General features: G+C 43.6%; 1 protein-coding gene across 1 annotated transcript in view; it reads right to left on the bottom strand.

Moving 5' to 3' along the window:
- The window catches only part of FGGY (FGGY carbohydrate kinase domain containing), a 121,391-nt gene extending 117,412 nt beyond the window's left edge, over positions 1-3,979 (bottom strand). Inside the window, exon 1 of the mRNA XM_050977667.1 lies at positions 3,840-3,979. Coding sequence (XP_050833624.1) covers positions 3,840-3,866 — 27 coding nt within the window. The 5' untranslated portion in view covers positions 3,867-3,979. The remainder of the gene's footprint in view (positions 1-3,839) is intronic.
- Between the last annotated feature and the right edge of the window lie 11,105 nt (positions 3,980-15,084).

Genomic DNA, 15,084 nt, shown 5'->3' on the forward strand with positions numbered 1-15,084 from the left:
CTGATGAAAAAAGTGCCAAGAGCTGCTGCCTCCCATCAAGCCAAACACCCCACCTACAGTGTGATGCAGATAATTATAAAGTAACTACATGACAACTGGTTACATGTTACCCAGAGGAAAAAAAGAATAACTAAAGTTAAGTTTCCAAGAGCTCTCCACCATCAATTCACACCACTTTTAAGACTCAGAAAATAATTTTGTGAAAATGTGTTGAACCCTGAGAGCATGGTGTGAAAACTCTGCCTACTCTGACATCCTACAAGAACAAAGTGAGGTTAAGTTAATTGATTTAATTATTCACAATGAGTTGCTTATTTCACTATATTAAGTTTAACTATTTGACATTTAATACAGTGACAAATTCACTGTTCTTAATTTCTCACGGTTTGTTCTTAATTAATAGTTAACATTTACATTTTAATCAAGCTGTGAGAATGCTAAGTAAGAGCTGATAGAAATATTGGAAACATCAGGCAAGTACCCTGTTTAGTGCTTGTATGAACCTTTTACATCTCTGAAACACATGAAACTCAGCTGACACACAGCTTCTGATATTCAGAAAATGAATGGATAAATTGGCATTTAAAACACATGGTATTTACAAAGCATCAAAATGGCTCTACTTAAAAACAGCCCACTTCTCCTAAAGAATTGACCTGATAATATCTGGATATGGCAGATGGGGTGGTTAGAGGGAGGAATATAAGCAAAGGGGGAAAGATTTGGAAAGTCCTGATTAATAGAATATGATTATTCACATTTCAAATTATTATTTTTTCTTTTTTTAATAATAATGTTGAGTACAGGTCAAGATCTACTGGCATAAAGTAGGTGTCTTTCACATCCATGGCTGGCTTGTAACCACTGCTGCTGACAGATATCACAAATCTACAGTCATTGAGGGTTAGAGGCAGCAGGGGAAATAGAAAAGAAAACAAGGAGCCCTCAGTCTCAGAAAATTCCAATTTTGGATAATAATTAACTAGGACAAAGTTTCATTTGCACTGAAAATGGCATAAAACAACACCTTGGCTGAAGAAACCAACTGAGGCTTCCCTTCCTCCCACCCTTTAAACAGCTCGTGGAAATGTGGTCAGTCAGTGGAGAATCATTTTTCCCTGTTTCAATCTGGCACTTCATGCCCAGACCCCACTGCTGGGTCCAGGGCCCATGGTTTTGCTCTTTGCTTGGCCAGCACGAGGGAGTTCTGTCCCTGGTACAGACCAAAGCAGTCACCACACCACGTTCTGCTCACACCCTGCAGGGTCACTGGAGTAGCTGCACAGATCACCAGCTTGTAATAATGTCAGAAAGTAGAAAAAACCTCCAAGCTATAGAGCATATTGTGATCCTGCTGGAAATCCTGGTTGCTGCCTCCCAGCATGCTGGTTCTGCCCAGCAGATTAGGTGCAACACACACTAATCTCCTTAAGCAAGGTCATGTGTCCAAGTGATGAGCAATCAGCTAAAAATAATGGTGTGCCATGAGTCTAACACCTAAGAATATTGGCAAGAAGGCCTGCTTTATTTTCTTGGCCCTGGCTCTGTGACCTGGTCAGAGGAACAAAAGCCAATCCCTCTGCCAGAGAAGACAACTCTGCTGCTAGGGGTGATTAATACTGCATCTGTCACCTGGGGGGTGACAGCACTCAGCTTCTCCCTCTTAGCCCTCAGCTGGAAAAGCAGTTTTAAGATATTCTTTTCAACATGGTATTTACTTCTTAATTTTGTACTTCACCTCCTCAAAGCTCCAAAGGCTGGCTGCAGGTGCTGCAAGTTCCTTGGGAGAAATTTTACTACAAAGGCATTGCATAATACTGTTCCTGATACTATCTCACAAATTTCCCTGTTTTTCCCCTATTTCGGCTCTGCCTTTAGCTGCTGACTCACAAAAAGTTGAGAATAAACCACAAGCTGCAAAACAGACTCTTTTTTTTAAAACATAGGCGAATCCTTCTTACTTGCTCTTCACTAAATACAAATAGCAAAAGGAGTATTTTATATCCTGCCTCATGCTCACACACACAATATTACTCCAAATTTCTCTTCCTTGTATGGCAGCCTTGATTTTAGCTCATTAATGTGTTTTTGCTACTTAGAGAACAAGCTTAGCAGATGTTAGAGAATTAAGCTCACAGTACCTCCTACTCAGCACTTGAAATTATGGCTTTGCATTGGATTCTTCCCACAAACATTTGAAACCTGGAACCCAATCTGCCCATGTAATGTTTACTTTCCTTTTTTTTCCTTACTAAGCAACCAGGATGTGCCCGTGTGAGTGACTGGGCAGGAAGCAGAGTTTGTTTATGTGCTCGAGCAGTGCATATCAGCCTTTGCACATCCACCAGTTTATTGCTGTCAATCAGTGGGAACAGGAAAGAGTTTAATGACAGTACAAAACCAAGAATCCCAAACTTACTTTAACTGGTCTCTTTCTGAATAAAGCTCACCTAGATTCACAAAGCAGCAAGATTCACTCAGTATCTCATGAAAAAAAGGCTAAAAGTAAATATGAATTCTTTCTCAAGAACAGCAAGCACTAAGTTACAGAGACTTTTCAAAATAAAGTGTCTCTGCAACAGGATCTGATCTGCTTGCAAAAACATAATTTGATGCCAAGGGTTTTTTTGGAATACCAAACACTTGGTATGCCACCTACTTATCAACCCCATCCACAAAAAGCACTGTCATCTCTAGGTCATAAATGTCAGTAATTATGGACTCTGCCCAAGGGTATTTCTTGAGAACCTAAGAACTCAGCAGAGAAGTTGGTGGAAAATATTTAGCCAAAGTACAGTGATAAGAATTTTAAAAAGGAATGTTGTCATTCTGTTTTGTTTCCAGAAGATTTCTTTGGTACAAAAGGAAGGTCCAAATCAGAGCTGAAGGAATTGAATGGATTTCAGGGGTAGCAGAAGGTCCCTGCACAAGCTTGTTGCTTTGGAATTTGGACACCAACATTCCTTGCCATGTAAAAAGAAAATTGTTGTACAAATAAAAGGTTGGTTTGGATTTTTTTATCTGCTGGATTCTTTGCTTCTGCAGGCAATACAATCATGAGGAAAAATGACTGAAATAAAATGTCTTAAAAGTCCAGTCAGACAGGTCAGTTCACCAAGCACAATATTCCTAACATGACACCAAAATATTTTATGCATGGATGATGCATGTTCATGGACTCCCAAGGGGTGGAAGGCAGTGGAGATAGGACCTTCTAAATCCCTGAAATATCTAAACTCAGGAAGCCTGGCTCTTTGCAGCCAAGAAAAAAGGCCTCCTTCAATACAGCCTTGTCCATCCACTGCAGATTTCAAGCCTAATATTTTCAACTTATTATTTGAATTTGCAAACAAAAGGAGAGGGGCAGAGGAAAAAAGTAAACTTAAAAGACATGTCCAGCTTGACCATGTTAATCCATAACTGTAACTGCTAAGTCAGGACACGAAGCCAAAATTCCCTCCAAGCACTAAACCAGCAATGGCCTCTTTCTCTGCAAATCACAGCAGGGACAGAATGGCTTTTCAAACAAGCATTTATGATCAAAAGGCTACAGCATATTATAAATATTTATATGGCCCATTAAATAATAGTCTGTATAAATATTATTCAAAATGTGCATGCTGGAAACCACAGACTTCCCAGTTTATCCTTGTAGAAATGTGTTAGTTTTCCCACATAAGCAATGAAGAAAGAAAAAGGAGGGGTGAAACTCAGTTGCAAAAATATTAAAAAAAAAAAGAAGAAAATCTTTAACATTATTTACTTTAATTTAAAAGGAATGAGTAAGTAACCAGATGAGTTTCTCATGAGCACTGTTAGACTTGTCTGTCCCACTTTACCTCACGGTTATCAAGCTGCCAGGACATACCTTTCTGTTAAAGCCAGGGTGCAGGAGGGGCTGCACTCTCACATCAGCATAGGCCCAAGCTCAGCACAAGCTTTCAGCAGCAGCAATTTAGACTTCGTGGTGCTGTGTGCTTAAACACAAAGAATTAGGAAGGACTGGCATGTCTGTTTTAAACTTTGATCTTTGGAACGCTGCGGGCTGCCCAGACCCAGTGATTGTGGATAAACAGAGTGGTTTTAGTAGTGCAGCTGTGCTTTTCTATGGGTTACCAAGAAAAAGATTAACAGGCTCAAATTAGGCTTCATAAGCTTCATAAGTGTGAAAAGATCTAAATATGCTAAAGAAAAGCTGCTTTTCAATTGTAGAAAGGACACTAACCAAAACAAGCCCTTTTGACATTATACTGGAAATTCAGTACTTTGTTGGCTTGCTAGAGGTAAGTAACCAATAGAAGTGGTGGTGGTAGAGTGGCAGGGTCTCCTTGAAGACAGTGAACTCCCTTTGCTCTTCCAGCTTCTGTAATTCCTGTTTGGATGTAGAAAGAGAAAGAAGGCACATGTCTGTGTGGGAGAGCAGGAGCAGATGGGGAATTCTAACACTGTGGTGAAGGGCAGTACTAATATAGAAAATATCCTTAAATGCCCAAGGGAGTGTGCTATAACTATCAACAAGCACTTATTTGTCAGCTACCCCACAGCAAACAAAACAAACAGAAGGCACAAAAGCACACCTCACCTCCCCTTTTCCCTTCCCCAAACAGCAACACATACATGCAGGATCTCTTAGGAATGTAAGGACTGTGCTAACAGTAACAAAACTGGAACAAATAAAAATGGAGCTGGGGAAAATTTGCTTCTTCATTGAAAACCAAACACCTCTAGATTCTTTCATCAGTTCTCTGGTACATTCTGTGAAGTTTTCTTACATCTTACAAGGAAAAACAGCTTAAAATAATGAAAGATTTCAGTAGTAGGATAAAACCCTGATTCCAGTCCTATAATATTTAGATTGTTCCATCAAAACCTTCCTAACTGTCCTCCTAACATTGTAATGCAATGTCAATAAATCTCAGCATAGGCAGGACTGATAATATTCTACTATTTTCTAGTATCTCCTTTTCTCTCTATAAATAATTCACTATGTACTAATTCGCTGTAATGTCTCTCCAGATCTTTTTTCTTCCCCTTGCTTTCAGTGTCCAAGACAAAGTCATTACTTCATTGCTGCCCTCTGCCCTCTAATTCTATCTTTTGGATTTTAAATACATTCAGGCCAAACTACTTCCACCTGCTCTGATTTAAAGCAAGGTAATTCGGGTTTATCCTGGTGTAACCAGGAAGGGGAGAAATGAAAATACCTAAATTATTCTAAGAAATTAGATCAAAAATTATTTATTTTCAGCTTCTACTGCCTACATAGTTATCTCACTCAGGAACAGCAGAAGGATGTCAGCATGACCAGTGTCAGTAAATACCAAGCTCGTACATGTACAGCAGAGTTGGTTTTCTCTATATTCTGCTTGAGAAAAGTTTGTACTAAACAGAAGAATTATTTGCTCTCCTTCCAGTTCCTGTCTTCAGCTCACACAGGCAGACATGGCCTGTGGTACTGATGATCAAATAGGAGCAATGGCATTCTGGCCCCTGATTAAAGAGCAGAGCATGGCTGTGCTGGGTCAGATGAAAGGTCCAATTAGCCCAGGATCCTCCACAAACACCAGAAGCCGTAAGAAAAGCATATGCCTGCCCTTTTCATCCAGCAGTACTTCCCCAGGACACCTTTCCTCCTGCTATCTATAGTAAAGGCACTTCCTGAGCCAGAAATTTTATCTTTAGGACTAACAGACCTTGAAGGCTTTTTCCTCTCTAAATTTGTTTGTGCTCTTTCTGAATCCAGGGAAACTTTTCTAACTGCAAACTACTGTAGTAACGAGTTATAAGGTTCTGTGCAAACAATGCAGGAAAAAGCCCTTTGGTTTGTTCTGAGAGTGCCACCTGCTAGTTTTGTTTGATGTGTCTGAGTTCCTGAGCTAGAGGAGACATTAAGCAATTGCTGTGTATTTACTTTCTCCATGCAGTCATGATTCCATCACATTCTGAATCACCCCCAAAGGTCTCACTGCAGCTATCCACACATCATGAGTATTGAGCTGGACTCACAATCTCTCCACAGTCAGGTCAGACAAAAAGCACTTTCTTGCTCTGAGTGCTCATGGATGTGGCAGTAATACAAGTACCATAACACACTGCAGCAGTCAGTACCAATAATCAGCAAGAAACAATGCCAAGGCCACTGTGGGGAGGTGGAGATACTGCTCAGAGATGCTGCGGTAGGAAAACAACGTGTTGGTGTCAGCTGAGAGGTGTTTCTCAGGAGCACGGAATTGGCCAGGGATTTCCACCTTCAGGCAGGTCCCAAAACACTGAGCTCACAACAGAGGGATCCAGGAGCTCCTTCCAACTACATGCTTGGGGAAGACTTGGGGCTACTGCTCCCGCTGGTTTTCCCTGGCCCTGCTGAGGTTGCTGCACACCCTGACAGGCTCTGCACAGTGGCAGCAGCACGAGGCCCACGCTGAGCACACCCGGCTGTGCCGGTGCTCCCTGACCTGTAACTCTGGCACACAAAGGAAACCAGTGCAGCTCCCCCTGCTCCAGAGCCCACCTAACCCCGGGAACAGCAGGAAGCAGCTGCAGAGAGGAGCTCTCAGGAAAAAGGAAGGCTGACGGCTGTGAGAACACACAACATGAGAAGACACAGCCTTCTGGGGAAAACCAACAGCTCCAATTCTCTCCAGAGTGCTCTGGGCCCTTCTGGGACTGGGCATCACTTCAAAAGCAGGCTCTGATCCTGCATCCATCAGTGGCAACCTCCCAGCCACTATCAGGAGTTCAGGACTAAACCCCTGACACTCATGAACATCACAGGTGCACTCACACGATGGCAGGATTTTGAACACTTGCCATAACCTCCAGCTTGTCCAACAGAGGAAATGTTGATCAGTAAATGTCAGGACACAATTCCCAGGCAGGAAAACCTAAGGAATAAGGGGGGGTATAGCAGCACCCTTTCTTTTCCCCAGCCTGGCAACAGCAGTGGATAGAAGCCATGCATCCTGAGATCCATTCCCTGCTCTGACACTGCAGCTGCACACATCCCCAAAGGCTGTGCTAATGACCTGGCAGAGAGACATGTCCCAAATGACTCTGCAGAATGCCTGGAGCCCTGAAAGAAGACACTATCTTGTTTACATTGACTGAGGGGGAAAAAATGCCATCTAATTATTACATAAATTCTGGCTGTAGCAGCTTCATGACTAGTTGAAAAGAGGTAACAGGCTCCAAAATGACTGATGGACCCAAGTGTTTGGATCCACCAGCTTATCAATCTAATGCTAAGGAAGATCTTTCATATCCCTATGTCTCTATCACTTTAACTTACTCATGATGGACAGAGAGAATAATCTCTGCTCTTTGCCTGTAAAATTGATTCATGTACTGTGACTTTTTTATTTTTTTTCACTCTATGCTATGATGAAAATGGAGAAACTAATAAAAAACCCTGAACAACCAACAAAACATGCCACAAAAATCAGTATACTATAAACACAGCCTAGCACAATAATGTGAATTTGCAAAATATCTGTTTAAATTATAGAATGTAATTTGAAGGAGAATGCAATTCAAAAGGCACAATTACAATTCACACAACAGCTTTAAACTGCATTTCTGCAGCAAACCAGCCTTGGCACCAGGAGTTTCTGTGCAGGTTACATGGGTAAATACAGCCATTATGCCACTGTGGATACAAATTAGCCAATCTAGGGTAGTGCTGATATTCTAACTTTAATCCCATCTTTAGATTCCAGTGCTACTTCGTGGTTGAATCTGGCACTAACCCTGTGATTACGTATCAGCAGATCAGTATAAAAATAAATTGTTCTGAGTTCACAGTTTTATGAAATGATAAAACATCAAAATTAGCATTCTGGCTGAAATCCACTGCATTTCCCATCAAGACTTACACATTTAAGCAACATCTGAACCAACTGCCTATAATTACTCCTGGCAGATACTGGAGCACTTAGGCCAGCAGTAGATGCAACAGTGAAATAAATTTTTAAAGACATGCTGCAAACCACTTCAAGATGCTCAGCCCAGAAGCAAACATGTGTCCATAAGCCCAATCCACAGTTTATTTTACAGGATTTGTTCACTCTTGCATAGTAAAAGCCTGAGAAGAATGACAGCCCCAAGTAATCTGCCAGTTTAAAATTAAACATTTATTTGGGCTGCAATTTCAAAAACACTCTCCCCGAAGTTCCTGTCACAACTACTTAAGAGGAAGTGGGGTTGCATATTAGCTTAGGTTAAAAGAAACACTAATTCTGCATAAAACCAGTTATTTATTTATTCGAAAGAACCAACATTTTAAAATGACAATTTAACTGAGAAACACAGAATGGAGTAACAGAAGTGGCTAAGAATACACATAAAAACTTCCTAGCATAGAATTAGTTTATTTGGTCTCTCCTGACACTATAAATTTATTTCTGCCATGATTCTTATAGCTGGGAACAGCTGTCCCTACAAGGAACCAATTTTCTCTGCATTCATCCTCCCATCCCAGACACCCTTCCCAGGAAAAAAGAAGTGCCTCTTTTTTTTTTTTTTTTCCATATGCTCATACACATTCCTGAAGGAAAGGGACCATTAACATTACAGAGCCTTTAAAATTTCCTTGTTTTTGTATTGCATCTAAAAAAAGTTAACCTTAACTACTTAAACAAATGGTCTTCCAGGATAAGAAAATAGAATGAAATGCATGAGAATGAAATAAACTAGAATGAAATACACGAGAGTGAAATACAAGGGGATGAAATATACGAGAATGAAATACAAGGGGATGAAATACAAGACCACCATCCCAACAATGTGTCTGCTTATTACTTTCTAAAAACCTCCGAGATGACCAAGCCCTTTCCTCTACTTCCCTGGAATTTGTTTCGTAAGTGCTCTCCAGAGAAGAGCACTGGTGCTAAGTTTATTAAACTTCCTAACAAATCCCAGGCACCTCAGCAGGGAAGGAATCTGCCAAGTTACCAGTTCCTCACCGGGGCAGAGCCTGGCAGCAGTGAGGAACACGGCCGTGCTGGCAGCTCTAGAGCCAAGCACGAGTAAATTCCAGCAGGTTCCTGGGGTGTGCTCTGTGCCAGCCCAGGAGCTGCTTGGGATCACAGGGGCATGACAAGGAGACAAGGCTGTGAAGGTGCCAGAAAGGGGAGCTGCATGAGGACGAGGCAGTGGTGGCAGCAGGACACCAGAGAGACAAGACTGGACACAACATTTATGGAAATCTCCTAGGGATATGGAGGATTAGGCAAGTGTGTGAGTGATGTGCATGTCCCACCTGCCCAGGTCAGGTCACCTGAGCGCTGCCCTTTCACAGAACCACAGAAAAAGCTGAGCTGGGAAAGGATACTCAAGGATCATCAAGTCCAAGTCCTGGGTCTGCAGAGAGTCACACCATGTGCCTGAGAGCATTGTCCAAATGTTCCCTTGAGCCCTGGGAGGTTTGGTTCTGTGACCCTTCCAGGGGAGCCTGTTCCAGCACCCGACCACCCTTTGGGGGAAAATCTTTTTCTACTATCCAACCTCAACCTCCCCTAACACAGGTTCAGGCCATTCCCTCACGTCCTGTCACTCAGCATCATGAAGAAATCAGCATGTACCTCTCATTTTCCCTCACCAGGAAGCTGTATTTGAAGCACATGGGAAGGCAGCTGGGATAAAGGTGATCCAACAGCACGGGAAGCACTGGGAGGATCCGTGTGCCCACCCTGGACAGCATCAAACGCCTCCCCTGGCACTGGGCCACCCCTGCGGGGGCTGTGAAGGGCAGCCCCGCTCCCACTGAACTACAGTGGGAGTCACATATGGTCGTGCTGTACAGAAACGTCAGGAGACAACTCGGGACAGCCAGCAGGCCGTAAATCCCATGGGCTGCACGAAAAGCAGGCTCTGAGCTGATCTGGGGCGATGTGAGCGCTCAGCCCACGCACGGCCGGGGCGCGCCGCACGGGGCCCGCGGCTGCGGCCAGGGGCTCCCTGGGGAAGGAGGCGGCGCTGGTGATTAATCAACAACACGAACGCCAGAGCTCCCTTCAGAGCAGCAGGATCCGAGCCCTAACGGAGGAGGACGGAACCCTCCGGGCGTCACGGCGGAGAAGGGGCAGGAACGGGGGCAGGGACCCGGCAAGTAGAGGGGCGGGAGCCGCGCTGAGGCGGCGCGCGCGGCGCTCCCCTCACGGGCGGCCCTGCCGAGGGCCGGGGGCCGCCGTGGCCCGGCCAGCGCCGTCACTTACTCTGCAGCCATCACTTACTTGTGCCCCCGGCACTGCCCGGGCCTGCACACCCCGGCGGGGACGTCCCCTGAACCCGCCGCTGCCGGGAAAGCCGCCGGGCTGCCCCGTGCTGGGCCGGCCGCGCCTGCGCCGGGAAGGGGCGGGCGGGGAAGCGGCGGCGCCGCCGGGCGCTGAGGGCAGCGGCGGCTCGGGCAGGGAATCACCCTTCGCCCGGGTCTGGACCGGGAACCAGGCGGGGGCTTGGCGCGGTTTGCTGAAAGGATGATAAATCTGATTTTCCAGCCCCGCTGCCGCGTACACGGCTGCGAAATATCGGGGGTCGCAGAAGCGGTGCAAGAAGCCGCGTGGAGACTACTGAGAAGAACGTATACAGTATAGAAGAATAAATATATCAAAACATACAGCCAAATAACTATGTAGATACATGTAGAAGTAATAAACAGGAGGGAATGTTAGGGCTCAGGACATCTCTCACCCCGAGCCTCCTTAAATACTACATAAAAGAGTAAAACAGGGCTGCAAGCCATGAGTTTGGTTTTCTGGATGGGGTTGCTCTGAGAGTTTCACCTGAAAAGCTGGAGAGTTGCTGATGTGAAGAAGAAAACCCTTGGTTTAGTTAAGGTTTGCTTAAAACGGAGAGAGGATGGGGTGGTGGGATGCCCTCAAATGCATCCCTGAAAAACAGAGAAATCACAGAATCAATGAGGTTGGAAAAGACCTCTCAGATCATCGAGTCCAACCCATGGGCCAGCCGTGGCTGAGCACTCCACGGTTTGGGACAGATCCCACCACACCCCTGTGTGACCCTCCTCAACCCACGCAGGGAGGAGCAGATGGCAGCCCTCACATTCCCATCGTGTCCAAACATTTCTGGCCCCAGGGAGCCACCAGGGATTTTTCCCGTTACCCCCCAAATATTCTACAACAGGAAATCTTGCTGCAAAAAAAGTTCTCTTGCAACATTTCCAGAGTATTCCCACTTCGACCCGAACAGAAAAGCTGCAGGAACAACCTTGCTCAGGGAAAGATGAGTGTTTGTCTCGTGGTTAGAGCACAGGGTTCGTGGTCAGGAGCTGTGGGTTCTCATTCCAGCCTTGCCACTGAATCATTTTGAGAGCTTTGCTAGTCATTTTGTACTAGAACCAGTTAGGAATTTTCCGTTGGGATGATTTTCTGATGGAAAACACTGCTTATACCAAACTGAAATCTGGGTGAAAATTGATTTTTCCATTGGGAATACCTTGTGTCTGGGCTGGCTTAGAAAGGACATTTGACCCAAACTGCAGTGTTTGGGGGTTTCTTCATTAGTCCAAATGTTTTGCTTTGAATAGATAGGTTAAAAAATAAAATACCCCCTCCCGACTGTAATTCCAAGTCATTTTACAGCATGGAGTGAATGTGTGCCCTCATGCTCTGCTTTGCTCCCCAGGAGGTCTGCGGTGTAGTGAGATTTAAATTTCTGTTTTATGAGATGTGCACATCCCAATCTGAGTCAGACCTGGCCCGTGGGGACAAATCCCAGAGCAGGGCCACCACTCTGGCCAGGGAAGTGCTCCATGCAGGGAAAGTGTAAAATTCAGAGACACAAACGAGCTGTTTCACATTAGCTCAGTGGCCTAAAACAAGGTGCCATGACTGGGGAGATACCCAAATGTTTTTTTCAACTGAAAAGCAATAAAATGAAGGCCAGAGAAATGGACCTGATTGTGTTCCAGAATCCCATTCCTCTGTTCATTAAAAACAAATTTATTTCTGCCCTCTGTATAGTCATACAGTGACAGTTTCTTTTAGTATAATACTTGCTCTCTTCCCCCAATGTATTTGTAGACACCACTGAAGTCCCTTATTTGTTTTGCCAACTTAAATATTAATCATTTATTTTCTCTCATAACAGCAAGTTGTGGATTATCTAATAGTTTTTCCTTCACTTCTGTCAGTCAGAATTCATCTTTTCTGAGCGTGAGCAATCAGAGTCTGACATACTGTGTAATGTTTAAATGATGGCTTGCAAGAGACTTGTACAGTGGCAATAATAATTCCCCCTGCACTCTTTTAGTTACAGACAGGCATCAAATTTGCCTTTTTTACACCTATATGACATTAGCACCTCTGTTTACCCAGGTCTTTTTTGCTCCAATAAATAACAAAAATAAGTACAGACAAATTTATTAACTTTTGCTTAATACATTTTTCCATTTCATCTCACTTCTCTAGTACTCACATGCTTTCTTTCCAAGTGAGTGACAAAGGAAGATATTTTCAAGAACAATTAGAAGTTTACAACTTCCAAAATCAAAGACCTGAAAATGTTTTTATTAAAGAATCCAAGTTTAGATTATCACATATTCCCAAGCCCATGTGAGGCTTAATTCATTGCTCCTTTGAAATATTCTGAAAGCTGAGGGTTAAGAGGTGTTATATTAGTGCAGAATAATGATGATTAATTTGTGCTTTGTATCAAATGCAGGAGGAGCAGATACATGTGCAGTGAAACCTCTACAATTCCAAAATCTTTCTATAAACTTGAAAATATTCCCTGGATGTACGTGTCTTAAATGAACTCAATACCAATTTTTTCTGTTTAGCATGTGGCTGTTGTAGTTTTCCATCAAATAACGCCCCCCCCCCCCCCCTTCTTCCAAGATTCTGGACAGATTCACTTAAAATACACCCTTTTGCCTTTTCATTACAGAGTAACTAATGAAAATTCTATTTTAAATGTGCTTTCTGGGAGATAGGGATGTTCTTTTTTTTTTGTGATTAACCAGAGCCCGTATTTCAAGCAGTGGGGATACAGCTCCAGGTAGTGTAAATCAGCATTGCCTGAGATGGCCCTCAGTCCTCTCAACCTCACAGAACAATTTAGTGGGTTTAGATGACAGTTGGCATCTTTGAAATATTCTCTTGTGCAGAACTAGACTAGATGTGACACTTGCTGGAGAAGAAATCTTGCATAAATCTGTCGAAAAAGACTCAATCATATTACTTCACTATCTGTGGTAACCTTTGGAGGCCAAAGTCCAGACAGGCTGAGAAATGGAGCATGAGTCCATAAAGGTGACAATTCCATTAACTGCAACCAGAGAGAGAGGTGAATGGTGAGATAAAGACAAATGACTCCTTCTGTAAAGAAAAGAAAATATGTGTGTGCAGGGGAAAGAGGCAGAATGAACATTTTCCAGCCTTGTCGAGGAAATAAAGACCCAGCCCTGCTCTGTTGAGATCAACACAAAAATGTCTCTTGAGCTCAGTGGGTGTAAGTTTTGCCCCAACATCCCAATTCCTGGTGAATGTCAAGCAGCAATGGACCTCTGAACCCAAAATCACATTTAGATGTTCGTTAGAATAAAAATATAAGGGAAAAAATATTTAATAAAGTTCCTGCTTGCATGTGTGCTTAGGCAGTTCATACAAGCACCTGAGGGTGGGTTTTAATCTCATTTGATGAAGTATAGCACTTCTTCAAGTGTTATAGGAAGTAGAAGCTGGGGAATACTCTGGATGAAGTGCTTACTGGGCCATTAGACCAGGACTATTCATCTAAACAGGGAGATGGGGAAGTAAAAACCAAATGAATTCTCTGCAACACGAAGGGATTTTTGAGTGTACAATAGGAAAAAAAAGGAAATTTCCTTTGGGGGATTTTTTCTGGTTTTAACAGAAATATTAAGTTACTCTTGGATACTGGAGTGGCCAAAAAGGGAAATCCCTGTTTTAAGTTCCTCTAAATATAGCTAGAAAAATAATTCCAATTTTATCAACTTGTGGTCCATTTCCTCACGTTTTGGGCAGCTCACTTTTTAATACCAAAGTCAGAAGCTGATACAAACAAGCAGACAATATTTCAGGCTCCACCAAAATTCCAGTGTCTTGCCCAGGCCCTGTTCCTGCCTGCCCACTTGGCTGGACACCAATATCCTTTATTCTCAGGGGAGTCAGCCTTCCAAAAAACCACTTGGCACTGGAGTCAGGGCTGCTCTGTTTTCCTAACGTTCGTGGCAGGCAGGATGTTTTCCGACTCTGGTACCCAACAGTTGAGCATTCCAGACAGCACAGGGATTTTTCTTTTGAAACCACACTTCCAATGCCATAAGAATAAGGGAGGTTCTGTGATGCCATGTGATCCTGGTGGGAAAATAGGATGACTTTGCTGTCACACAGTGATACACAAAGGGAAAATGCACATGGCTCTTCCCACCTTTGTAAACTCTCCTTCTGTGGTGTGAATGCTGAAAAACTCCTGGCTTAAAGTCCTGTTTCATCAACTGGTTCCCCTCTGGGAACACTGCCCGAAGGAGAAGACCCCCTCCCAAAATGCTTGGCCAGAAAAGCAGCCCACTGGTGCAGTGTGTCAGAGGCAGTGCTCAGTAGTCTGTGCATAGTGTTTTTAGCAAATGAAAATGTTGTTTGCTCCCCAGAACACACAGTACATTGTACCCCTACAACTTTTTTTGCCTATCCCTTACACTCCTTGAATTTGAAAAACATGGCTTTATCATTAACATTTTTATTCAAGTGATTCCTGATCTCACTGATGTCAGGGCCAGCTCCAGCTGTGCAGCCTTTCCCTTGTGGAACAGACAGTGCCCAGGGCAGAGCAGGCAGGGGAGAGCTCAGCCAGGACTAGACTCTTCACTGCCCAGGAGCAAACACACTGTTCTGGGAGGTAGACTGCCAGAGACATCCCCCCCACAGCCCCGTGCCAAAATCCAGATGTGCAAAATCGTGAAATCACAATCTGTCGAGCTGGAAATGAATTTCACAAGCCAAGCTGTGAAAATCTCCTCAAATTTCACAATACCTTACATCTCCAGAAAAACTGTGAACAGAGGTTAAATATTTTTTTTCTGTAACATCCTTCCAAGACTTTTTC

The sequence above is a fragment of the Serinus canaria genome, chromosome 8, assembly GCF_022539315.1.
Source record: "Serinus canaria isolate serCan28SL12 chromosome 8, serCan2020, whole genome shotgun sequence".
Taxonomy (NCBI): domain Eukaryota; kingdom Metazoa; phylum Chordata; class Aves; order Passeriformes; family Fringillidae; genus Serinus; species Serinus canaria.